General features: G+C 44.0%; 1 protein-coding gene across 4 annotated transcripts in view; it reads left to right on the plus strand.

Moving 5' to 3' along the window:
• Positions 1-27,809, plus strand: part of TAF3 (TATA-box binding protein associated factor 3) — a 126,443-nt gene that overhangs the window by 77,475 nt on the left and 21,159 nt on the right. For 2 of the 4 annotated variants that reach the window (XM_032473802.1, XM_032473805.1), the window contains 2 exons: positions 13,689-15,634; positions 25,413-25,495. In XM_032473802.1, the coding sequence (XP_032329693.1) occupies positions 13,689-15,634; positions 25,413-25,495 (2,029 nt within the window). The remainder of the gene's footprint in view (positions 1-13,688; positions 15,635-25,412; positions 25,496-27,809) is intronic. The other 2 variants (XM_032473803.1, XM_032473804.1) reach the window with 2 other exon arrangements.

The raw sequence follows: 27,809 nt of genomic DNA on the forward strand, positions 1-27,809 counted from the left end.
TGTTAGCAAAGGTAGTCAAGAATTGAGGTAACTGATTTGCTTTATTTGGAGGGTAAGTAATTAAAAAAAATATTACCCCTCTGTAGACTATGTCTGAGTCGGCTTACTGTAAGTTCTAGGATTCTTTGTACTTTGAAAATGGGGTGGGTTTTCTTGTTCTATCTGCAGTTGATATTAAGGAGAGAATACAAAACCATGAATACACTCAAGAAACAGATTTTTAAAATTATTCACTCATTTTTTTTTGGATGTTCACGTGAGAGAGAGAAGAGAGGAGGTAAAGAGGGAAACTAACTTATTTAGGCATGATTGTTAATTTTCTTTTATTTTCTGTCTATTTACTGCTTTGGATAAACATACTGGAATACTGCCAAAACTTCAGGTGGCTGAATACTAATTTTGCTGAAATTAGATGGAACCACCATCCCCTGCCAACTTTCTGTCTAAATTATGCAGAAGTTTGACTCTTGCAAGACATAAATCTGGTCAAAAATAGAGTCCTAATTTTCTAATTAGTAAGACCTTCAGCAGACTAATTATTCTTGTTTTGGCTTTTACTTTTCATGTAGGAAAGGAAATCAAAGAGAAATGAAATGCAGTAGAAGTTACTAGTCGTTTTCTCATGTGACCCAAACGTAGATGTGCAGTGTTACAGAACATGACATTCACAACTCGCCGGGCACAAAGTGGGAGTGAGCCTCCAAAAACAATTAGTGCATCTTTCAAACGTACGGTGGTTATTGAATAATTACTCAAATAATGGTCAGTAATGGAATACAAAGGGTTATCTCTTAGCTAATCCTCAAGTAATGGAATTGGTGTATCTCTGATTTTTCTCTTAGCCTTCCAGGGTTTAGAAGAATGAGACAGAAGTGATTATGGGAACTAGAGGGAGCCACTGGAGGCCAGCCACGGAAAGGAGGCCTTATCTTAAGCAATTAATCAAGAAACTCATATTGTGGGACAATTATTCAGAGCTAATTCTAAAATAGCTTGAGAGCCCCGCATCTTGAGGTATTTTTTCCCGAATTTTGTCAAGGTCATTTAGAGCGCGGGGACAGTCTTGCGTTAGAATGAAGGTCTGGCTAAAAGTGTATCTGCTCTCCCCCTCGGGGTCTGTGCAGTAGGAAGATGTAGCATCCAACAGCGTGAATGCAGCTGTAATCTTTCTGGAAGGGGTGGGTCTCATCATGCATTCATGGCTTCTGTGGACCCCCCGCACCCCCCTTGCAGTTGTGATTTTTTTTACCTTATTTTTATTTTTAGGGCAGTAAACTGCAAAATGGAATAAGGTGTTATCTCAAAGATAAACAGCCTTTCCTTAAGCGCGTTGGCCTCTGACGCGCGTCTGTTGCTTCACCGTGGAAAAGTGGGCGAACGATGCTGATCACGCGTGCTCGGTGGCCTTTTCTGTGTCTGTCGCTTCACATGATAACTGGTTTCCCATTGGGTGTGGTGGTTTTCAGTCCAGCCAGTCTATTTAAGTTTCGTTTGACTGTTGCTTTTCTTCCACACGCGTGGAATAAAGAACTGTGATTTTCTGGTTCTTTTGTTTGCCTCATCGAATCGTTTCTCTTGTTCATCTGCACGCTGAGCATTCTGAGACCTCCCCGCAGCCGTCTTCTCCTGCCTTCCTCGGGCTTTTGCTTTCTTCTGATCAAGCTCCCTCTTGAGCTAAGACCCCGGAAGGCGCGACTGTGGCTGCTCCGGTCCTGCTCCTCCGCCCACCGTCACCTCCAGCCAGTCCGCCTTCCCTTCCCTCCTGTTCCCGCAGCCTGGCCTTGCCCCAGCTCGCTCCTCCCTCAGGTGCTTGTGCAGAAGATCATCTGGACCCTTGGATTTTAGGTGTGTCCAGTTTAATGTTGCTTTAATAACTCAAGCAGTTCCTCTGTATTGCAGAGAAGGAGCACAGTAAGCGTTTAGTAGTAATTTGGAAGCACTGTCGTATCCCATTGATCCTAAGAAGCCGTCAGTCATAAGAGGCGCCATTCTTTTACGTACCGCTGAGGGGAAAGGCTGTGCTGCCCATTAGTTGAGGGAACAATTCTTTCTTATTGTACAAGATGCTTCTTTTTAACTGCACAGAACAAATATTTCTTCAATTTTTTTTTTGGTGGGGGAGGTAGTCAGGTTTATTTACTTCTTTATGTTTTAAATGGCAGTCCTGGGGATTGAACCCAGGACTCATGCATGCTAGGCGTGCACTCTACCACTAAGCTGTACCCCCACCTCCAAATTTCTAAATGGTTTCTGTCCATTCACGCTACCAGGAATGATGATCAAGTTCACCCCCAGGCCGGCCGTGACTGCTCCCCTGCTGTCACTTGTCCAGCAGAGACAAGAAGAATTTTAAAAATTGCGACTTCAGAGATGTACACTTTTTTTTCACATTTTAACAACTTAGAATCACAGAAATATGGTAAAATAGTTTCTTTCTTTTTCCAGTAGTAGTACTGCTGAAGAAAATATTGTGTATTGACCTGTGATGGTTGCTTTGCAGCTAAAGGCAAACATGGTTCCTGTCTTAGTGAAGCTTAGTTGGGGAAATAGACTTTTAAAATGCACTAACAATCAAACAGTTAGAAATTCTAACTCCTTATTTTAGAGGTAGGGAGTGACCAGAGGACACTTCTGTGAGAAGGCAGTGCTTAAGCTTAAGACGTAAAGGGTAAGAGACAAGCATGAAGTTAACAAAGGGAAGTGTGTTCCTAGCTGAGAGGAGCGGAATGTGTGGGTGTAAAAACCCCGAGAAGGGAAAGAACCTGGTACGTTCCAGAAATGCAGAGAAGGACCATGTAGTTGAGCAGAAAGTTCTGCCCATTGCTGGTTCTCTGAATTTAAACTGAATACGTCCCAGTTTGGATTTGGAAAAATGTCTTGCTGGGTATGGTGGCAAACTTATAGTTATTAAGGCACTTTTAGTCTTCTTATTAAATACCTTTTGATGACTGGAATTACTTTTCAAGTCACATCTTTTCTTTGAAATCAGTAGTCCATAAAAATATTCGATGTTGGTAAGCTTCTATGCATCTAATTATACGTAGCCGACCCTCATTATGTGCGGGTTCCGTGTCTGTGATGTCGCCTGCCGGCTAGCCTGTACTTGTAACTCCCAAATCAGTGCCCGTGGTCCCTTCCCAGTCATTCCCTGGCAGGTGCAGAGGGGCACAAAATTTCTAGCTGAGTCCAAACAAGGTGACACTCTGCCTTCTTGTTTCAACTCATACTGTCCGCAAGCATACTTTCATGGTCTATATGTCGTCAAGCTTTTCGCAGTTTTTGCTTTTTGTCAGTGATGTTGCTATTTGAAGCGACACCCAGCATGACACTGGCTGGTGTCCCTAAGGCCGAGAAGGCTGCGATGTGCCTTATGGAGACGACAGACCAGCTCCGCGCAGGCACGATCACTGGGCTGTGCGCTCACTGTTAATGAATCAACTATCTATTAAGTGAGGTGTCTTTAAATAGAAAGTTTAAAGTCTGCATTGGTCTACTGACAAAAATATTGTGACCAGAGCCTCATAGGAACCTAACCTCGTATTTCCTCTGGGAGCCGCGATTCAGTTTCTACTAATTCAGTGTTCACAGCACCTTGACAACATAATCCCCACAGACAGCACGAATCCATGGTACGTGTACATGTGAATACATGGTTAACATGTGACTGTGTAGCTATCCACCCCAAAGTTCAGTGGGTTAAACAGCAACCGTTGACTCGCTCACAGTCCTGGGGCTTGGCACTTGGGGTTGGCTCAGCCGTGGAGTTCTTTTGCTGGGTTTGGCGGGGCTTGGTTGTACATTTGCAGTCAGCTGGTGATCAGTGGCCTCACTCATACGTCTGACAGTTTGACTGGAGCTCTGAGCCGGGCACTTCTCACCAGCCAGCAGGCTAGCCTGGGCTCACTGACACCGGGGTGGTTGCAAGTTTCCCAAGAGCAGCAGTGGGGCAAGCTCCAGTACGCAGGTAGTCTTCAGTCCTCTGCTTTTTTTATTTTATTTTTTAATGGAGGTCTGGGGATTGAATCCAGGATCTCACGCGTGCTAAGCACGTGCTCTGCCACTGAGTTCTACCCTCCCCCTCAGTCCTCTGCTTATGTCATATTTGCCAAAGCAAGTCACGTGACCTCCCACATCAAGTAGGCACCACCTCTTGCCAAGATCTGCAGTAGCCAATCAAAAGGGCATAGATGCAGGGAGGGGAAAAAAAATCCTTTTTTTTTTAATGCTCTGACTCATTTATTAAGCATTTTGCTGAATTCTTCACCTACTTTTTCTTACTGTTACTCAAAAGCCAAAGAGGTAGCACTTAACTAGCTGTTAATGCAAATTGTCATGAAAGGAAATTGAAGTTCAGAGAGATGAAGCAACTGCCTAGCCAGCAAGGGGCAAAGGCAGATCGCACGTGTCTGCGTGATGGCAAAGTCTTTCTTCTTTCTCTGCTGTTTTGCCATCTGTAGACAAATGACTGATCTGCCTAGTTTGTCTAGTTCTGGGGAGGGAAGAAGAGCAGTAAGTTTAGTCTCATCAGTGCAGGAGGGAACAACCACCGTTGTCTGGGAAAAAGAAAGCATGTCCTATGCGTAGTCTTACTGTTGTGGTCAGTTTCAGAAAATCACAGGAGTGGTGGTTTGTGAATGTCTGGTGCTGGATCATGAATATGATTTGCACGAAGGGCTTACATCCTGGGTATAGAGTCTTAGTTGTAATAGAATTTATTCTGAAAGACTTAAAGGAAGATGATTAAAATATTAGAGATATTGACATTGTCTGAAGAGATCTCCTTGTATTTATTTCTTAAAAAAAAAAAATCCACACTATTACCGTAGCTTGGCCCTATTATGTTATTGTAATCATAGCTGCACCGAGAAGGGTGATTAACGATAGCAATTTATTGTATCTGAGGGGGAGAGAAAATAGGAGATGTTGTCGTTATCATAAATCATATCATAAATAACCAAAAAGCAGCACTCACAGGGCTTGTGCAGTGTCAGCAGCTGGCCCTCTGCAGCACGTTCCCCCATGATGTAGTCATAGAAACCCCAAAGTCATATTGTTATCTTGGTCTTGCTGCAGTTATGTGATACAACGGTATTAACATATAGATTAGGCCATTTATAATGCTAGGTGTCATTTCAGGTTGGCTTGCTTATATAGCATTTTAGTTTTTTATTGTGCAGAATGTTCGTGAAACAGTGCTTTTTCGCAGGTCAGTGTGTATCTAGGTATTTAAAACACATCATCCTCGCTCTGCTGTTAATTTATCGTGTTATTGATCAGTTGTGCTGTGTGAATTGTCATTGCCTAATTGTCTTGTCTTTGCTAGTAATTTCATTTTTTTTTAAATAAATAAGTTTACTTAAAAAATACCTACCCCCTCTACATGTTGAGTTGTGTTTTAAGGGTCTGATTTCAGTCATCTTATAGACAGGACAGTATTAAACATATTTTATGAGGGGACGTAGATGGAATGCAAAAATGTTTTTGGCCTCATTTGGAACTAAGTGATAAAATGTTGAATGTTTCTTCTTTTTTTTAATTGACGTATAGTCAGTTTACAGTGCTGTGTCAATTTCTGGTGAGCAGCATAATGTTTCAGTCATACATATACATACAGATACTCGTTTTCATGTTCTTTTTCATTGCAGGTTACAAGGTATCGAATACAGTTCCCTGTGCTAGACAGTAGGGCCTTGTTTATATGAAATAAGTTGTCTCTATTGCTGCTCTTCTGACTTTCCCAGGAGTCCAGTGTCTGCCTGTCCTTCTCCAGCTGTCCCAGACCCCTCCTCACAGCAGCATCCCACCTGCGCCTGACCCTCCTGGTGGTACCCTGTGTTCCAAGCCCTCTCCATCCTCAGCATTCCATCCGATTACTTCACTGAAGTTCCATTTACTCAGAGTCTCCTTACCTCAAAAAGGAGGGTAGAATCGTTCATTTGCTAGCTGTACAGTCTGAAAAATACTTTGGCAGCAGCATTTTAAAGATACTGCCCTTGTCCAAGACAGCAATCGAGTGGTCAGAATGCCAGGCACCGTGGCTTGTGGTCAGTGAGAACTTTAGGGGCGGAAGCAGCTCTGTCCTGCCCTGTAGATCATCCTGTGCATGTAGAAATGGCCCTAAGAAGAACAACCTTCGCTTCTTAGAAGCAGGAGTTGGATGTCAATACTGGATTTTGCAGATGAGAGAACTTAGGTCCAAGCAGGTACCAGGCTATGCTGGGCGGAACGGTGGCACTGGTCACAGATGCCAGGTGTCGTCTCCATCCAGTTTCCTCTAGTCGACGCTGTGATTTCTGTCGTCACGTCCCTGGAAGTGGCTATGGATGTACCTTGTACCGATCCCTGCCCAGCACCTGAACTGATGGCCATGGGATGTGGTTGATGCTTAAGGACAGGAGAGTGTGTCTTACTTGACTTCATGTTCCTGGGGTCTAACATGGGGCTTGCTGCAGCAGTATTCAGAAGGCACTCAATAGGTGAATGAACGAATGGATGAGTAAGGAGTGAATGAATGAAGGTACATAGTATTGAGTCACTTCAGGGAACTGGTTACAATAAATATACCGAATGTGGAAAAGTGTTTTTTGAAAAAAAAAAGTGCATTTTAAATGAATCCTTTCATATGTATTATAAAACATTAGTACGCATAAAGTAATAAGACAATACGCAAGTTTGTGTCATCATTGCTAGAAATTAATTTTGGCATGTATATTTCAAAAATATTACAGGAAATCTAGCTTTGAATACATTCAATTTTTGTTGAAATATATGCAGATAGCATTTAATTGTCCTCCTAAAGTTCAGAAGCACAAGTACATTTCTGCTTGAGGTCATGCCGCTGAATCTTAAAGTTGCGCGCACCTGCGCAGTTAATGAGGGAGAAAGCTGCCCCGCCTGTGCAGACCATTTCCTTTTTTCCCTCATGTCCATGAGTTCTTCAGACTGTGGTGTTTCTTTAAAGACATGTATTATTCTAGTTAGAAAGATACTTTATTCTAAGTCAATATTTATGGTAGCTTAGAACTAACCCCTAAAAATCCCTGTGGTGTGTTTAGACCTCAGTGCCTTGTCTCGGTTTTGTTGGAGAAGTGTTAAGCATGTTGTTCTCATTACTGCTCTGGAAATGTTGGGAGTGTGGGTGATTTATGGGTGTCATTCATGAAGGAAAATTGGAACAGACTTTATAGTGTCTTCTCCACTCTTGTCCACATTCATGAAGTTTTTTTTAAAGAGGGACATTAACATGGATCCGTTTTATTTCTTACATGTAATTAAAAGAATCTGACAGCTGTTGTGCATTAATGCATGGAGGGAAATGTTCCTTTAATGAGTCTGGGCAAAGGCTGTTTATGGGCAGTTCTCCTACTCTTACCACTTGTCTGTAAGTTCAAAATTATTTCAAATTATAAGTATAACTTGACAATCAGGTGTGGACTTGAAATCACTGATGCTTTGAATGAAAAGATACCTTAGAGATACCCTCTGGTTCCCTCTTTTTCAATATACCTTGTGCTGAGATATTCTGCCCCCAGTGGAATATATTTTAAATTGTATTTCTAACTGTGGTGATAAATTTGTGCTGAATTACTCATATTATTTCCTGTTGTTTCCCTTTTTTGACAAATGAAAAGGTGTCACTGTATATGCATTTATATTATAGAATCCATTTGGCAGAATGAAGAGTTATTTTTTAACACATCAGGTTTCCCTTTAGACTGAGTTGTCATATTCACTTTTGAGTCAATTTATATGAAGAATAAGGTTATTGGTAGTGGACGTGAACCTTTACCAGTAACTTAACATTAAAAAAAAATAGGGGTTCCTACACTGGTTTAGGAGGTTCTCCATATGTCTTTTTTCTTAGTGTCTTTTTTCCTCCCCTAGAAGTATAGGAGTTATTACGGTAGTCTTTGATGAATGACTGTGCTAGTAACCAGTTATAACAAATATCATAATTTTTAATAAATTCTCACACAAAGCATAATCAAAGTCTTATCACTGTTCACTTTAGCCAAATTTTAACACAGGCAGAAAAGAAAACACAGTTTCGTGAAGAATTCCTTATTATCCATAACTTTAGCAGCATGACCGTTAATTAACACTTCTACAGAAGTAGCCTATCTTATCAAAATATCTGTTATCCTTAAAAAGTCTCCCCTAAGCTCAAGACCGCTTTCACTGCAGGATGGAGTTATTAGGGCGGATGGCTGTGGGGATGTCCCCTTGACCCGCAGGTGCGAACTCTGGACTTGCACTGTTACATGGTTTTAGAGAGATTATAGTGAAGAGGGTTGTTTTTTAAATCTTCTCAAAAAGGATTGCAAGATCAGCTTCACAGCATGTATCTCTGTTACTGATCAGGGTTATTATTTAGTAGTCTGGATGCTTATTAACTCTAATCAGCAACTAATCTTCACTGTCCACACAAGGTGAGTGATGCTGGAATGTGCCCATCCTCTGGCTTGAGGAACTGAAGCACTAAGACGTTTGAAGCTGAAATTTCACAGTAGTTTTCCTTGAACTAGTTTTTTCCGCAATATGTGTTTGTCACGTGGATACAGAAGAGTCCTTTCCTCCAGTTTAAAAATATTGAAACAGTAGACGATGAGTTCTTAGTTCTCTAGAAATAAAAATATTCAAAATATTTCTCATGTCATAGCGTCGTCCTTTTGACTTTGGAGCTCAGCTTTTACTTTTTTGTCTATATTTGTGTTAAATTAGAAAGAGCTATGACTCCAAAAACTTTTTTTAAACTATTTTTTACACCTTTATGTAAGAACATATCAAGAGGTCAAGTATCTTGTAATATTAAACTTCTGTTAACCAAATGATAATGCTATTTATAGTGAAGGTGTTTCCACGGATGAGTATAGGAAAATGCTAGAAACCACTCTGAGGTGAGTTGCGCTCAGTGAACATACATTCACACAAGGAACACTCCATTGCCATTCACCTTCAGCTGTCACACTGAAATTAACCTGCAGGTGGGGGCTTGGGTGACGGAAAGGATAAACTGTTCAGTAGCCATCACATATTTATCTTATTCCAAACTCTTAGAACCTAGAATTAAAATAACTCACGTGGTGGAAACCTGGCAGTCGTTGTGCGTGAGTCTGTGTCTGAGCAGGCATGAGCTAGATCAGTCATAGTTTGAATTTTGTAATATTTTAAAAATAAAACATACTCACTCAAGTGGAAACCTTTAACACCAGGAGAACAGATTAATAAGCGTGGTACATTTTACAGCAGTGAAAATGAACGCACCACAGCTACCTGCACCGACAGAGGTGAATCTCAGAGCCACACACTGGGTGAAGAAGCTGAAGAACGTTGCAGAGCGATGCAGTCTACTCACAGTACAAACTCGAGTTCAGACACTAGCCAGCCACATACAAACGTGGTAAAACCATGAAGGAGACAAGGGGCGCGCAGACAGAAGAACAAAGACAGCAAGTTAACAGCAGGAACTTGAACTAAAACATGAAAATAAACGATAAAAATAAAAAGACAAAAACAGAACAGCCCCTCCTAGCTTGCAGAGACCCACTTTGAATCAGGCTTTATGTTAAAAATTTTTTTTTTTTTTCACTTAAAAGTAAGCAACCACCATTGATTTTTAGATTATTTTTCCTAGGTAGTTGAGCTCCACATTACAGACGAGCCGATCTGTTCTCTAAAGGATCTGCAGGAAAGCAGTCCAGCCGGACTGACTGCCTCCAGTGCCGGTGCCTATGTGGTGATCATCTCTCCAGGTCCAATTTGATAGAACTGCACACCAGCACAGTGGCACTGTCTTAAACACACTGTGCAGAAACCCAGATGGTCGAGTTATTCTCGCTCTTAAACAGGCCTTCCATCTGGGGGACTGTCAGTGTCCTATTAGTTGTCCGCGGAGTTCCCTTCCTGGGGACCGCTTAAGTCAGAGCAACCCTTCTGTCCGCCAGCGTGTCTGCCCCTCACCCCGAGCTGGTCTGGATCCACACGAGCCTCCAGAGTTGGGAGGTAAAGGTTCACCTCCGCTGCTCCAGGGACCCGTTCCGCCGCCCGAGCTCCCCTTCTCTCCCTGCGTGGGCATCGCTGGGATTTACAAACCCCTGCAGAAGATGGGGGTCTTCTGAATTTAGAAGGATATCAGCAATAAGTATTCTGAAGTTCTGCATTCAATCACTTGGAAGACATCCTAAAGCTGGCTTCTTTCTGATTTTTTTCGTGTTTACCTGTTAGCAGTTAAGCAGATTTGAAGCCCCTCCTGTCATGCTGATAAAGACAGGGACAAAAAGAAGTATTCGGATTATCCAGACAGAGTCGGTCCAGGACAGGAGTCAGCAAGCTTTTTCTGTAAAGGGCCAGACAGTAAATATTCTGGACTTTCTATGTTGCTTGGCTAGCTGGGATCCAGTACAGCCCAAAAGCCGGGGTGGCCGTTTCTACCTGCTAAGAAAAAGTGTCACGGGAGAGGGAACCTGGGATCGGAGACCAAGAAGAGATGGTCACCAAAGTGGCGGGAGCGCAGAGGTGTCTAGGCAAAGGGAGCTTCTTGGGCAAAGGCACGGAAGTGGGACGGGCTATGACTTGAGGAACCGCATGTTAAGTTCTTGTGGGGGGACAGGTAGAGTGCTCAGGACCCACGGGAAAGGTGAGGTTAATTACTGAGCTGGATGATGGAGCGCCTCTAGGCTGTGCTGGGGAAACTGGATTTGTGTATGTCAGAATAATGGCTTTCAACACGATTTAGCCTCGTAACAGAGGGCTTTTTGTGGAAGCTTAGCATGTGAAATAACCTTAGGGGTAACTATTGCATTTACCAGACACTGGGGGACCCCACCTCTACTGTGCAGCGCCTCAGAAGGGGTTCCACAAAAGCCGCAGGCTCTAAGGGCCGCCTTCTGCGACGGGTGCTCTGGGGACCAGTGGAGGGTGATGGAGAGCCACACACTCAGATTTGTGTTTCCAGACGATCACGTAAGGTGATGTGGAGGATGGTTCTGGAGCAGGTGGGACTGGAGGCAGGATCGTGTGTGCTATCTTGAAAGAAGAGATTGTAATCTGCACTCTGGCATTCTACCGTCTCCTTCAGCTCCCAGGATTTCTAATGAGGTCATCCTGTCAGCTTACTTGGAACTCCCATGGTTGACTCAGAAAGGAGACTGAGATTTTTTTCTGAACTTGGCAGAGCCCAACCCTAGGGTATTCCCTGACTGGACCCTGCACTGATGCTTTAAGGGGACTCTTTCTGAAGTGACGCTGCTCTGACTTGTCTGGTGCCCTATAGAAGGCTGCGCAGTGGCCCAGAGAAGAGGCGCTGAGGACCTGAACTAACAGTAGCAGTGGGGAAGGCACATTGGAGGGAACGTGGTAGAAAACTGCTCACAATTCGGTTAAGGAGAAAGAGAGGAAGGAGGAGCCCGGAGTGAGGGTTCTGACTCTGGCGCCTGGACGGATAATGGTCTTGTTCTCAAGAGACAGTAGCAATAACTGTGTCTCGAATTTGTCTTGTTCGCTGTAGTTTACAAAGTGCTTTCGTGTACATGACATCGTTCATCCCCCATTCTCCCCTTAGTGCTCCTGTGGAGTGACTTCCACTGGGCACCTTCATTCTCCTTGACCTTGTAAACACTGGACTTCATTCCTAGTCCCCCCCTTTAAAACTCTCACTCCCTTGATCTCGTGACATCTCCTGATCCCCGTGTGTTTCTCCAGTTCCTCCTCTTGTCTGTGTGTAGGCAGCCGTTAGTGTGTACACCTCACTCCCCCATTGCTCCCTTGCTGATCCGGTCCATCATGGTGATTTCATTTATCTCAACAAAGACCTCTCTCTCCTCTCTCTCATACACACACCCACCAACCCTGTCCTCTTTTCTGACCTTCAGTGTATTTCCAGGGGTTGAGCTAATGAATAATCATCTTCCTCCTCTATTTCTTTATTCCCTCTTTATGTTAATGACTGCATTTCCCACTCCCCAGGGCTCAAAACCTTAAAACTGTGTTTGAATCCTTCCTCCACTCTTACACCTAATCATTCATCAGATTCTCTTCATTCTGTCTTCAAAATATCATCTACCTCTTACTCAGTACTGCTGTTCTAGTTCAGACCCTTATTGTCACTTACCTACATCATTTCATCACCCCTAACCTGTCACCTCTCCATTAGTATCCATTTCCTCCCATCCATCATATGTGTTCCTGCCAGAATGAGTCTGCTAACATATACCCCAGTCATTTTTCTCCCTTGTCTAAAAATCTTTACAAGGTCTAAACCACCAGGAGAATAAAGATCATGTTCATTTTTCCGGAATCCAGAACCCCTAGTATGTGGGTGTAAGCTTGCTACATTTGCTTTCTACTATTTCCCACCCTGCAGCCTACTTTCCAGACAGATTATTCCCCGGTTCTTACACAGCTTGCTATGTGCACACCCCCATATCTGCATCATCTGTTCCTTCATCCTGGACTTTACCGTTCCCCACCTCCAAATAGCCAAAGTGGTACCCATTACTGAGCTTTGAGTAAAGGCTAAGAAAATGGTGGCAGAGGGCATGGCTTATTTCTCAAACATGAGGAAATAATCCTACAGGGAAATAAATGCATCTGCATCCAAAAAAAAAAAGTGCTACATAATTGGTCAGGTCTTCCCCAGAGCTCTGCCATCGAGGCAGCCTGTGTCTCTCTTGGACCGCTCCAGCACGGGCTCTGCCTCATGGTACTAACCGCTCCCTGTGTGCCGTGCACACACCTGGTGTCTCCTGCCAAACTGTAAGCTCCTTTAGGTCATGATTTATTTCCGCCTTATTCCAGCAGCTCTTCCAGCCTTTATCATTGTGCGTCATGCCTGGTGGGTGCTTAGTCAACATGTGGAGAAAGAAAGAATCAGATCCCACGGCATCTCAGTCAAGTAGGCCAGGCAAGTAACATTAGCTCCTTTTGAAAGATCAGAAAACAGCCTCAGAGAGGTTCAGAGGCCGCCTGAGGCCTTGCTCCGTGGTGCTCACGTGCCAGCTGAAAGTCCATCTTTCCGCTGCCCAGTCCGGGTGGGTTTCGTCTCAGCACGCTGCCTCTCAAAGTGGCCGAGCTCAGGCAGGCGAAACAGAAGACATAAGTACGTGTGAATTGCGTCCAGGTTGGAGGTTTACAGTTTTCAAACTCCAAGAGTTAAAATTTGTTATAAAAGTTCTTTAAAAAAATAAATAAAAATAAAAGGATGCCTCTCTGTCATTTCTGAGGACAGCAGTCGTGTAATAACCCATTTCTTGGTTTTCAGAGGGGCGTGTGTGTATGGGCTGTGTGGGTGTGGGTGGGTGTGTGGGGGCTGTGTGTGTGGGTGTGTGGGCACGCATGCACGTACACAAGAGGAAGAGGAGAGAAGGACAGAATTTAGTCAAGTCGGGAAAATAATCCATTAACGAAGCCGAGGGCAGACAGGAGCTACCTAGCCAACTCCTAAGTCCTGCAAATCGGCCACACCCCTTGAACCAAAACCCATCTGTCTCTGCCATCACTGACGGCCAGCCTCAGAGAAGGACAGCACGCAGGTTTGGAAGATCCTAGAAAACCTGCTGCCTTACTCTCTAAACCATCAGTCGTTTCCTTTCTCTCCTAGAGTCATGTTTGAAGCATTGATTTTATCTCCCGGGTTTTGTTTGTTCGTTTGTTGATATTCTATTAACACCTCTTTTGTCTTCCTTTACCAGAAGAAGAGGAAGAGCAGGTGCCCACAGATGGGGGGACATCCGCAGAGGCCATGCAGGTTCCCTTGGAAGAAGACGATGAACTGGAGGAGGAGGAAATTATTAACGATGAGAACTTCTTGGGTAAGAGGCCGCTGGACAGTCCGGAAGCTGAAGAGATGCCCGCTATGAAGCGGCCACGCCTGCTCAGCACGAAAGGGGAGACCCTGGACGTCGTGCTCCTGGAGGCTCGGGAGCCGCTCAGCTCGATAAATCCCCAGAAGATCCCCCCCATGCTGTCTCCCGTCCACGTGCAGGACAGCACGGACCTCGCCCCTCCGTCGCCCGAGCCCCCGATGTTGGCTCCGGTGGCAAAGTCACAGATGCCAACCGCAAAACCCTTAGAAGCCAAGTCGTTTACACCTAAAGCGAAGACGAAAACGGGTTCTCCGGGACAGAAGACGAAATCTCCTAAGACGGCTGCGTCCCCAGCAGTGGTCGGAAGTCCTATTCGGTCCCCAAAAACTGTATCCAAAGAAAAGAAATCTCCCGGACGTTCCAAGAGCCCCAAGAGCCCCAAGAGCCCCAAGGTCATGACTCACATTCCCCAGGCACCTGTCCGACCTGAAACGCCAAACAGGACTCCTTCAGCTACGCTGAGCGAAAAAAGCAGTAAAGAGACCCTTCAGGTAAAACAAGCCCAGGCGCCCCCCGACGCCGGGAAACTGAACAGCGAGAACCCCCCGAAAAAGGCTGTCGTGACCGATAAAACCATCGACGCCTCCATCGACGCCGTGATCGCCCGCGCCTGTGCCGAGCGGGAACCGGACCCCTTCGAGTTTTCTTCTGGGTCGGAATCCGAGGGAGACATTTTTACCAGCCCGAAGAGGATCTCGGGCTCGGAGTGCGCTGCGCCCAAGGCCGCCGCCGCCTCGAACAGTTTCTCCAAAGCGGGGGCCACGCCGCTTCCTCCTGCCGGCGGGACCTCCAGTTCCGACCACTCCTGGACGATGGATGCCTCCATCGACGAGGTGGTGCGCAAAGCCAAGCTGGCGGCGCCCCCGAGCGCGGCCCCCGGCTTCCCCTACCTCTCCTCGCCCTCCGCCTCGCCCCCCACCCCCGAGCCCGCGCACAGGGCCTACGAGGAGAAGCCCCGGCCGCCGTCCTCCGCCGACGTCAGAAAGAAGCTGAAGAAGGAGCTGAGGACGAAGCTGAAAAAGAAGGAGAAGCAGCGTGACAAGGAGCGGGACAGGGACAGAAGCAAGGAGAAAGGCCGGGAGAAGGAGCGAGGGAAGGAGAGGGAGCGAGAGAGGGAGGCCGGCAAGGAAGCCAGGTACCCCTGGAAGGAGCTTCTCAAAGACGAGGAGTCCGACCCCTATAAGTTTAAGATCAGAGACTTTGAGGACCCTGACCCCAAAGTGAGGTTGAAAGACGGCCTTGCGAGGAAGGAGAGGGAGAAGCACAAGGACAAGAAGAAGGAGCGAGAGAGGGGCAAGAAGGACAAGGAGCGGCGGGACCGAGAGCGCGCCAAGGAGAAGGGCCGGGAGGAGAAGGCCAGGGCCGCGCCCGGCGCGCTGGCCCTGCCCGCCAAGGACGCGGCGCTGCCGCTGCTCAGCCCCGCGGCCGCCGCGCGCGGCCCCGCCGCGCTGCCCGCGCTGGCGCCCGTGCTGCCCGAGAAGCTGTTCGAAGAGAAGGAGCGGCCCAAGGAGAAGGAGCGGAAAAAGGACAAAAAGGAGAAGAAGAAGAAGAAGGAGAGGGAGAAGGAGAAGGAGAAGAAAGAGAAGGAGCGGGAGAAGGAGAAGAGAGAGCGGGAGAAGAGGGAGAAAGAGAAGGAGAAACACAAGCACGAAAAAGTAAGCGCTTTGCCCTCGGGGGCCGGGCGGCCCCGAGTCCTGTTGAAACGCGGGGTCGTAGCCCGTGGCCGGCTGGCTGTTTCCCACGTCAGTCGCCCGCAGCGTAACCGCAAGCAGGTTTGTAAGGTGCTGGCCCAATTTAAGGTTAACTCTAACTCGTAAACTTGTCATCCGCCCCCCGTACACTGGGAAACGTTAAAAATTCGTAGCCTGATGGAGTCAGATTGTCACCTCTCCATTAGCCACACTAATCCCTGGCAGTTTAAAGAGATCTGTAGTCTTCCACTGTGAATAATACTTTTGTAATTATCAAGTCTCCTGCATACTGTTTTGTACCCAGATGTTAGATACCCAGCAAAGACGCATCCTTTTTTCTGAGGGCGTGCAGAACCAAGGCGCTGTTCTAAGAGGACCGCCGGGCCCCCGGGCTCCTCGCCGACTCAGCTTTCTTTTCAGGGAGCCATTTTTGCACGTATTTATGGTTATGCCTGTCTGCCACTTTCTGTAGCATCTCTCATCCTTCTGTTTTCTGCTTTAATAAGATTAGGACATGTTTCTGAGTGTCCGGCAGATCTGGCAGCCTGGTGGTTGGGCAGAAAATAATTCCAGGTATTTTACCACATAAGTAAATCAGGCTTCCATCAAACCTAGCCGGAGAAGCGAATGTACAGCCTGCAGTTTTGTAGAAACCAGGACCTCAGTCCTTTGGGTGTGACCTCGGCTTTTATAGCTTTGCCCTCCATCCCCAGTTCTTTGGATACAGTGGTTGGCTGGTTGATTTGAAACTTCCTTTTAAACTTTCTTAAAAAGCATCTAAGTGTTCATGGTGCCTTGCATACAGACCTGCAGATCCTCTCCTGCCCTCGGGAAGCCCCGTCTCAGAGGCTGGCTCCAGGCTAATACCCAATGCACGTTCCACATAGTAAAATGTGCCATGTTTGACCTGCCGCAGTTCTCATATCGGTACTTCTGCAGTGTTTTTAATTCAGACTTAACTGGAAAAATTAGTCTAGCTGACAAGCAGAGATGGCTAGCCAGTCTCACATTTTTCTGCCTAACCTTACTCTTTCTCTGTCCCCCTTGGATATTCTTCTAAAATATAAAGAGGTAGAATGGAAACCCTCCTACGAATAACTGAACGTCAGCAAGTTAACAAGACACAGAAATTAAACTTTTTTCCCTTTTGAAATCATTTTATCATTATGTTATTTTTCCATAGTACCTGGAAGATTTTAAACAACTTCCACATCCCCTAGTTTCTCCTCCTGACACACCCGTGATGTAGGTCCAACAGTATTGTTATCAGCATTACAGAGGAGAAACAGCCTGAGTGACTTGTCCAAGATCAGGGTCCCACAACCCGCAGGAGCCAGGTCATTTACACACAGACTGACTTCCTGTTTTGAAGTGTTTCTTGCTAGCGATCTTGCCTGGCAGCTATCAGCCTCTTATCCATCAGGTACCTGGTAACTCGGCAGCTGAGCCCTCAGCCAGTCAGACAGAGCTCTGTTACCTTCATCACCATCTCACCCTTGGAGAGTCAGTGGAGCTGTTCAGTGGCCATGACGAATGTTGAGTAAAGCCCGTCAGGTTAGATGGTAACAGCTGTCCGTGCCTTTCCTCAGGGTCTCCCTGACTTTGGGAAAGACAAGCCCCTCCGACTGTCTCAGTCAGAGGCAGAGGCTTGGATGTAAGTCGCACAGATTTCACCTAACAGAAGAACCCGGCCTTGTATCCGTTTCGATGGTTATGGATCAGATTAATGACAAAAGGATAAAAACGTATACAAGTCAGCCATCAGGACTTTACTAATAACAGTGTTGTCTCTAGAGTTAAGCCTGTGTTGAACCAGTCCTGACTTTTTCAGCCCTGCGAACGTGGGCAGGTGGCTTATGTGAGAATTAAATGAGATCACATCTGAGACCTGCGTAGGACTGTTGCTGGCGTATAAGTAAGTGCTCAGTAAAGAAGGATGACAGGTTATGATTCCGGTTTGAATCAACCCATAAACCGTAGAAACCTACGTAGCGTTTGCTACCTCATTGGACCCTGGTGACTTACCTGTGTGTGACAGGCTGAGTCAGCTGTGGCAACAGTGTTTAAAGATTATTTCTGCTTCCTTGGCATCCTTTTCAATTTGAGGCCTTTATGCAGCTCTTAAAGGATGAATGTAGTGTAACCTCTGGCACGCCACTGACGTGGAGTAGAAATTGAGATATTAACTCAAACAGCGACTCCTCTTCTTCCAGCCCCAGTTAGTCTCCCTAAGCATAGAGCCAGATGTGTGAATGAAGTGCTCCTGCAGTTGGGTTGCACGGGCTCTGAGACTGTCTTACATTTCCACAGAAGTAAGACGGTGAGTGCAAATCAAAACAAGGCCTGCCTAAGTGGCCCCAAGGAAACGCCTGCAGTTGGAAGAGCAGGGGCCACGGCTTCCTCCCTCTGGCTCCTCCTGACTGACCCACAGGAGCAACTCCCTTGGCTCACTGACCCCAATCAGCAGGCAAGGGCGTTGGTTTTTAATGGGGAAAAAACCCAACTTTCCACACTTCTTTTCCCTACCTGTTAAGTTTTTACCAGGCATACCCATATTTACCAATACAAGAACCAACAAAGATACCACTAATTAAATGGGAATCTGCCTGGTGGGTGGACAGAGGCTTGGGCTCTGGAAGCAGGCAGATCTGAGGAGGGTGTTTTAGTTTCTTTGATCCTTAGATCCTTCATCTTTAAAGTAGGAGATGATAAGACTTTTTAAAAAACCACAAACAGTAGTCATTTATTGAGTATTGACTAGATGCTAACCACTATGTATAAGTTTAGCTCCTTCTCACAGTGCTGTTGGGTAGATACTGTAATTTATTGCCACTTTAAGATAAAAAACTGAGGCTTAGTGAGATTAACAAATTTGTCCAAGGTCACACCCCTAATAAGTGATTGACTCCTAGGAGCTGCAGTTTCAGCTCAGGCCATCAGCTCCTGTAACTGACGTTCTTAACCACTACCCTTTCCAACATTTAAATTAAAAATAGATTAAGTGAAATGATTTATGCAGGGCACCTGGCTCAGTGATGCAACATCAGAAGGAAAAATCATTTTTCTAGCGGTGGTAATAATCCAAATTAGGGTGATTTACGCGGCCTTTTAGTTCCCCTTTATGGGCAGTAATGCGCATTAGTCAGGGTTAGGCGTCTGATCTTCCACCTGTTTAAAGTTTTGAGACTGGAATGAATGTTACAGGACTGCTTTAATTAAAATTTACTCTTGGTATTTTCAGTTAAAAAATAAATAAGAAAACGTCTCAAATGTTAGTGGAATTGAAGGTTCATATGACCTTATATAGAAGAAAAGCCCAAATCCATCTGTCAGACTTGGAAATACTTTGTCTTTGTGCTCTTATTTGAGTACGAGAAGGCACAGCAGAGTGTCACCCCCAAATGATGACGCCACCAACCAGATAGAAAGGCCCGGGACAGGACCACACGGAGCCTGGGCTTCGGCAGCCAGACCACCTGGTTTGAGCCCCAGCTCTGCCGGTCCTTCGTTGTCCACCAGCCTTCCCAGGCCTCACCTGCGGCCTCGTTCACTGTCTCTTCCTCCCGTTCACTACCAGGAGGAGACTGCATCCTTAGAAAGTATGGTTCATCTCTGTTTAAAAACGGTAGTTTCATAGCTGTTCTAAGAATGTTTGAATTTAAAAGTTCTTCTCTTCTGCCTTCTCAGGAAACACTGAGTGTCATTTAATAGATGGCTGTGACAGTCAGCGTTTCCTTACAATAACCAAGAACACTGATAATCAACCCATGGATAATTGAGCTCTGTTCACAGATAAAAGCTCATTCCTCCTGCAGTGGGGCCCCCCAGGTCTTCTCCTGTGGACTGGTGGGTGGTTTTATTTGCGGTAACACTGGCTACTGCATGAACCAGCCGGAGAGGGAAGGGTGTCAGGGTGACTGAGCACGCACACGCGGTCCTTGCCGGCCTGGCCGAGGGCACCACGGGTCCGGGGACTGCTGCTCCTTTGTCACAGTTGAGAAAAGCGCACAGAGAGGGTGAGTAATTCACAGACGAGCTGTGACACAACCCTGGCCTGTCTGATTGAAGCCCGTGTCCTTTATTGCCCTTTCTTTATTCACGACCCTCTCAGGCCCACGATGGGAGCTGACGAGGGCATGAGAAGGTTTCACAGTCTAGGGTGAGGGGACATCGTGATTTTAGGAAACTTCAGTCCCTGAAGAGACCAGACAGCGCCTGTTCAGCTGCTGGATTGTAAGGGATAGGCCGTGGTGGTCCTTGAAGCTTGAAGGATTTCAGGCAGCAGGACAATTGAAATGTCTCATGTTTCTCCAGTCCTAAACCCCTTGGCATTTGCCCCCAAATAGTCTTTTATTGAACTTAAACAGTTTGTTTTTTAGAGAATGAGAAGTGGTCTTCCCGGCTGGCGCTTTGACAAAAGATTTCTGCCGTCTTTCTGTTTACAGTAGTGTTGTCTGGTTTCCAGCCATTTCTCACCAGCTCTCATGATTAACTAGTGAAATGGAGAGTTTTTAGTAAATAAAATAACCCAGGAAGAAGGGGGAGATCTTCCCTTTTTGATTCTCATAACTGTCTGTTCCAAGAGGAAACCAGTAGCTTAGTGTTTAAATGAGTACGTTTGAATTTATGGAAGTTTCCCGAAGGCCATCCCCAGGGCTTCTGATGAATGAACTGGACATGTGCTGACAGCCCGAGCCCTGGGTCATTGTCCTCATGGGGGTCCCACTCATTATGCTGACCACAACTGTAAATCTCTCTGTTTAATATTTTAAACAGTTTATCATGTTGGTTACATTGTGTTTCTGAATGGAAATCATGTAGACCTTAAATGTTAAGAAAGATGACAGGTTGGTTCCCAGTTGTCATATGTCAGCATCTAAAATGTTTGGTTATTAAATTCAGCTTTTCACCAATGCTCTTTCTGGACATTTTTCTGATGCTAGCATCGATGGGGATCTGCAGTAGCACCGGCTGAGTTGCTGCTACCCTGCCTAGCACACACATAGAGATTTTTTTTTTTTTAATGAAAGAAGTTTAGCATTAAAAAAAAAAAAGAGGAAATAAAACTTGGCCAGATTATATTGACAAAGCCGCCCATTACCTTTGCAGGAAGCCCTTGTCAGAAGATAAACTTTAAAGCTGGAATGCATGAAAGAGTTCCAAGATAGAATTTAAATTTAAACTGATTCTTTATAGATAAGCTTTTTAAAAATCCACCTCTTTGCTTCAAGTCAGGATTTTAAAAATAAATTTCCCCTTTAAATCTCTTGAGCGATTTTCATTTTTTGCAAGGCCGCACTGCTGGTGTCCTGGAAAAATGGAGAGTTAGTGCTTTATCAGTTGGTGCCCTGAGGTATGTGGCAAAGAAGCTAAATCCTTGAAGATTAGCAGAAAAAATGCAGCACGTGGCAATAAGGGGCTTATATGACTACTAGTATTAGTTCAGGTGAAAAAAGTATTGCTTATACATAAAACTGGACAAATCCACCGACAATGTATTTTTAGTTCGCTACAAAGGAGGCTTGCATTACTGGACTTTGCCTCTTTGGTGAATTGGGAAGCTTAGTAATCCACTGTAAATGCTCTTCTGCAAGCCCCAATTCTCAGCATCACTCTAAGGGCCGTTCTTTTATTTTAACCCTTACGAGCTCACGTCCCCAGATTTTGGCTTCATGGCGTTAGTCATACTGTCTAAGTAGTTGTCATATTTGTCATCTAGTTTATTGGTTTCTGGGACGGACATGTGAGAAATTATTTCATGATTGTAGGGAACGTCCCTGTGTTTTTATTTTGGTAGGCATTCTGATAAAGTTAACTTAAAAGTCTGGTAAGAAATTCTTATTTAGAAATTCTACTTTCTGTGTCTACGTTATTAGCATCCTTATTCATGTTTTGACACTTGCTTGCATTCTGTCTATGTGTTAAATCAGATTTAACTTCTTTAAGAATGAAATGAAAGTATTTAAGAATGTTTAGGGAGAGTTACCATATGTCGTGGTTTGCCTGGGACAATCCAGTTAACACCTGTTACCTGGTGTAAATGATAGCTCCCATCTTCACTCTCAAAGACCCTAATCTTAGGTCAGACTCTGAGATCAGAGCTGAGATAACAGGTTCTGAATCATTCATTCATTCAATAATTTTTACTAAATATCAACAGATATTTACAACAGTAAATTTTTAATGTGACTTGTATCTCTCCATTTTTGTTTGCTTAAATTTTCACACTTTGTATCATTTAACTTTTTTTTTAATAGTAGGTCATAAACAGCCCATGTCTTGATTCGTTTGCCCTGCCAAGCTGTTTAAGTCAGCATCAAAAACTCAGCCAGTTTAGTTGAATGGAGGGGAGGCCAATGTTAATTTCAATTTCCATATAAAATAGTTTTCCATAGAGGGGGAAAAAAATAAATGTGTGTGTGTGTGTGTGTGTGTGTGTGTGTGTGTGTGTGTGTGTATCTCTTATATATGATATATATAAGAGATATATATATCTTACAGTCAGCCCTAGCCATCTCACAAATCCATGTCATTCATCATAAAAGACATTGACAACGAAACTGAATAGCTCCATGTGAGACATCAGCGTTACCAGAAGAAAGAGGACTCAGGGTGTGTGGCAGTCCGGGAGTAGTGTGGTAGGACAGAGGGTACATGTGGTGTCAGGAGACCGGGAGTTTGAGCATTTACTTACGACCTTTGTAACTCTGGCCAAACCACTTAACCTTCCTGAGCCCTCAGTACATGTGGCTGATAATACCTTCCACACCTGCGTTCTAGAGTTGTAAAGGTCAGATTGGATCACGCCGTTGGGTCACGTCTGTGAGGTGCTATGCAAGTGAGTTATAATCATTGTGTAGCATGGTAATAAAAATGGAGCAAAATACAATGTGAAGCATAATAATAGTAAAGAGGTATTTTTTTTAAAGGTAGGGCAAACAGCTTTATTTTTAAATAAAGCTTAAGAAAGGGCTCTTTAAGTATAATTCAGTAGTAGTATTGTGGGTTGAAGGAATATGGACTGTTACTCCCAGTACCTCATCACTTAGGAGTGTGTGACCCTGAATTTTTTTAGAATTGAAGAAATGTAGGAACTTTATGTAATTTTTCATTCTCTGAATGGAAGCAAAACTGTACTGAATCCTAGTTTCGCTATTTTTGTGACCTTAAAGCAGAAAACGAAAAGGAAACAGAAAAGAAAAGAAAAATGGTTGCTTCATGTATGGTCAGTTTCCCTGTAGGGTGGAAACCACCTTGCCTGCCCTACCCGTTTGTTAGAAAAAACCTCAGTGAGAGGATCTGAAAAATAACCAAACTCGGTGCCTGGCAAACATTAAGTGTTTTATAAATGTTTGTTTGTTTGGGATACTTTTGTTTATTTTCCCATAGATAACACAGAAAGGTGAGAAAAATATATAGAAGCCTTAATAGTTTACAAAATAGACTGGACCACTGGGTTTTCAGATTTGTTTAGATATGGAACCCTGTGTTTAAAAAGAAAGAGAGAGAAAGTGAACACAAAAGGTTCCCATGAGTCTTGCTGTGTCCCCACCCGAGGGACCCTTGACCCTCAAGGCCTTAAGGAAAACCACTGGACTAAGAATTGGGCCAACGAAGGAGACATCTGCCCAAAGGGAGACCATTTAGAGGAGCGGGTTTTTGTGGGGAAGTTGGTAAGTTACGGTTTAGATGAGATTAAATACTTAGAGGATGTTTCATTGAAAATGTTCAGTAGGCAGCCTGATGTTTTGGTCTGAGTTCCAGTCAGCGCTAGCCTAGAGGGGGAGACTCTGAAGACACGATGTGTTTAAAAGTCACGACGGAAACCGTGGGCGTGGATGAGATCGCTGAAGAAAGCGGGCAATGACGAGACTGGAGGGCCACGTAAGGCCAGGCGAAGAAGCGGACCCTGTTCAGGACCAAGAAGGAGCATGATTCAGACCTCAGTGGGACAGACTGGGACATCAGGAAGTAATTAGTGTCCAGAAAGAGTAGGTTTAGTGGCCTGATTGGGCCAGAGGACAGATTGGAGTTGGTTGAGGAATGAACGATAAATGAGACAGAGGTGCAGACGAGCGAATGTGAGAGGTGGTCCTCCAGAGGTTGAAGGGGAGGTGAAGGGGAGGTGATTTTTTTTTTAAAGATGGAGCTGAGCACAGTTGAAAGCTAGATGACAGTAATGAATGGAACCGAGAAGTTGAAGCTGCTACAAGTAAGGAGGAAGTTTCTCTAGAAGGCTGGAGAGGGACTCAAGTCTAACTGTGGTGCAGAGAGGTCGTAAGGGTGGAAGGTATTGGCTGGCTAGTAGCCTCAATGCTTTTTTCCTGTGGAGTTTGAAGAGCAAAAGAGGAAAGGAAATCATGGGCTGGGTCTTCCAAGATGCAGACGTTTGAAATCATTGCTTCCGATGAATTTCTAAAATGTATCTTAAGCACTTAGTGTGTCAGACCCTGTGATAAGCACTGGGAAACAGCAAGAGACGGAACAGTCTCTGCTCTCTTTAGTCTGGCTGGTGGTAATCCAAACAGAGTCTTGACGGCAGAGATGACGTTGGACTTTTGATGGCAGAGGTTTGCGTGGTTTTAAAATTTTTCTTTGGAATGGCTCAGCGCTCCGGAGGCTGGTTTTAGATTGGTCCTGGACAAAGGGTGAAATGACCGAGAGGCTTACAAGATAAGTGAGCGGTTTATTCAGCAGATGTTGGCTGAGTACCTCCTGTTCAAGAGAGTGATCGAGGTCATGGATATTGGTGTGACAGTGGGTTAAAAAAAATTCAAGAAGGGGACAGGTGAAAACACATGAAAAAATAATAGATTTGATCAATGTGCAATGTATTAATTACACGATATAATAATACTGAGCATTATGTTATAAATTTATTCCCCCTGAGAACCACTGCTCTATTCCATTATGATTTAATTCTTGAGCTTGAAATATATAAATTAGTAGTTTGCACTAGCTGTCACAGTGACTAGAGGAATCCTGCTGGCATAGAGTAATACCCCGAGACCAGGGATGTCAACCATCTGGCAGTGCCTGGGACAGTCACATTCAACAAAGAACTGTCCCTCCAAAAATGCCAATAAAACCCCTGTGGAAAACCTGATGTAGAGAATAATTGAATGACAGAGCTTTTGTTCATTCAAAATATTGATTGTACTGTTGAGGATCTTCAAGCCAGAAAATTGTGAAGAACCCTTTTAACATCATGCTTACGTGGTATATTCCCTTTCTGGTCATTAGCTCAGAGATTTGTGAGATTGTCACCTTATTCAGTGTTCATGGCCTCCACCATCAGTCCTTTCTTTAAAAAAATGTTTTTTCGTTTACAGTATTTCAGATCATTTTTTCTACTAGCCAAAAAAATGGAACAGTTTAATGCTGGAATTACACTTCGTGTGTCAGCTTCCTTATATGACAATGTAAACTGAAGAGGAGCTTAATGTTGTTAAGACCCATAAACAGATATATTTTATCTCATAGTGAAGATATCACTGCATTGTTTTCTGTTTACGTTAAGTCTGGCAATTACTTAAATGTTCCCACCGAATGACCTAGGTAGTAATTTTTGTTTAAAAATTCCAACAATAAAATCCAAGGAATTAATCAGAACTAAGAAAACACAGAAAAACTCCCATATTTATTAAAGTGGTTAAAGTTTGGGGAATTTCTCACGATGCAGGAGGCCTTCGGTTGTTGAGAAACAAGAACAAAATAGCCCAGCTTATCCCTGAATACAGCCTGGTAACCACATTTGAAACTTAAAAGCTTGTTGAGTTTGTAGAGAAAGGAGGAGGAAAGGGAGGGGGTACTTTTATTGAGAAAAGTGTATCTGACTGTAATGTAATAACTTCAACAGATAAAAGTGGAGCCAGTGGTCCCAGCCCCGAGCCCAGTTATCCCCAGATTGACACTCAGAGTTGGAGCTGGCCAAGACAAGATGTAAGTACAAACGTTTCCTTCTAGAGTGAAGTTGGTGGCACTTAACCTCCTCTGCTCTTTCCTGATGGATGTGGAAGTCCACAGACCTTTCCCTGGGTGAGCACGTGGGGCCCAAGTTTTATTCTGAGGTGTCTTCATTTTCAAATTTTTGTTACTTCCTTCCTCAGAGCAAGTGCTCATTGCTTCATTTAATGTATAGGATCCTTGTTTTTTGAGTTTTTTTTCTTACTCTTTTTCTCTTTTTTAAAGACTAGCATGAGACATTGTTTCTGCATAGTTTGTAAGGCCCTAGTTATCTTTAAAACAAGAAACTATGAATTGAATGGACCAACTGCCACATTACACCAGGCGGATGTAATGTAAAACCTTCTCAAGTGTGTTCTCTGTCACCAGGACAAAGAATGAAGACTCTCCCCTTGCTCATGTGACACACGGCTTTATTCTGTACTTAAAAACACGGGTACTGCCAAAGGCTTGGTGAACAGTATGTAGTAGTAACAACTGAAGTCTTAATTATCTGCTTTTTTTTTTTTTTGGCCTTAACAGATTTTTGTTTTTTAATTTTATTGAAATATAGTTGAGTTACAATGTTGTGTTAGTTTCACTCACAGGTGTACAATACAGTGATTCAGCTATACAATTTATATGCTTTTTCAGATTCCTTTCCATTATAGGTTATTGCAAAATATTGACTATAGTTCCCTGTGCTCTACAGTAGGTCCTTGTTTTTTATCTGTTTTATATATATTAGTGTGTATATGTTAGTCCCAAACTCCTTATTTATCCCTCCCCCTATCACCCCTTTCCCCTTTGGTAACCACGGTTTGTTTTCTATGTTGGTGTGTCTGTTTCTGGTTTGTAAGTAAGTTCGTTTTTTATCATTTTTGTTTCTAGATCCCACATATAAGTGATATGATATTTGTCTTTCTCTGACCTACTTTGCATAGTATGATAATCTCTAGATCCACCCATGTTGCTGCAGATGACATTATTTCATTCTTTTTCATGGTTGAGTAGTATTTCATCGTGTGTGTGTGTGTGAGATATATGTATATCTCAAATCTTTTTTTTAATCGAGGTGTAGTCAGGTCACAGTACACCACATCTTTTTTCATTCATCTGTCAGTGGACGTTTGAGTTACTTCCACGTCTTGGCTATTGTAAGTAGTGCTTTTTTTTTTTTTTTTAAGGGAGAACTGGAAATGCAAATCCCATGTTTGCTGTTTACTTTCATAATTTTCATGGAATCACCGTATCAGCCTCCCCTTCTTCAGAAATGGCTGTGTCTCTTTTAGTCACTTTTTGGTTGTGAATTAAGGCCTGTGTGTTCTTACGTGATCCTAGTAAGGGGGTGAAACATTGACTGTGCTTGTGTGAAGCACGTTGAAAATCATTCTTCTAAAATCATACTATACATCATTGAAATGAATTGTACAAGCTCAAAGTACAAGTTTACAACCTTATTTTTTACCAATAAGCCTGAAAATGGATTAGTTTACATTGCAAACAATCAAATAGTGTGTAGAAAATAGGCTTACAAGGCATTTAACTTCCATTCAGTTTTCAGCCATAAAAATGGAAGTGGGAGCCATGAACGTATTTATTTAGTAGGTAGAGGAGACAACAGGAAGTCTGCTTTGTGTTCTCACGGTTCATTCCATCTTAACGTGTGTGTGTGGTGTGTGTTCTGTGCAGCTGCTGCGTCTGTTAGTTCCAGATGTAATACAACGAAAAACTCCAGTGTTGTTCTGATGAATGGCAGCACAGGGGCAAACGTGGTCTCCTAAGAGAAGGCATATTCTTCTGAAGATTGAAAGAAGAGGGAAGGAGAAGAGGGTATAGCTTAGTGGTAGAGCGTGTGCTTAGCATGCACGAGGTCCTGGGTTCAATCCCCAGTACCTCCATTAAAAAATACACACACACACACACACACTCACTCTCTTTTTAAAAAATGAAAATTGAAAGAAGAAAATCCAGATAGTTCATACTTTTCTTACCTAAATATCTGCATAATTTCCACATGACTCTTTCTGGTTGTGCCAGTGGAAACCCAGACAGTAGGTCGTGGTATTGCTGACAAGCTTAGAAAATAGAACAAAAATACTGTAGATTCAGCTCCTTGTAAACCAAATACTGGTGCCTGGTGCCCTCTGTTTTACCTACAAAAATTTGAATGATATCCGTACCCGTCAACCAATAGAGGACAGAGGGCTGCTCAGCAAAGAGCCCCAACCAAAGTAACTACATATACCAGCTCCTTGGAAATCCTCTGTCTGGGCTCATTTCTCTAAGGGGAAGATGTCCTTATTTATCA

The sequence above is a fragment of the Camelus ferus genome, chromosome 35, assembly GCF_009834535.1.
Source record: "Camelus ferus isolate YT-003-E chromosome 35, BCGSAC_Cfer_1.0, whole genome shotgun sequence".
NCBI classification, from domain to species: domain Eukaryota; kingdom Metazoa; phylum Chordata; class Mammalia; order Artiodactyla; family Camelidae; genus Camelus; species Camelus ferus.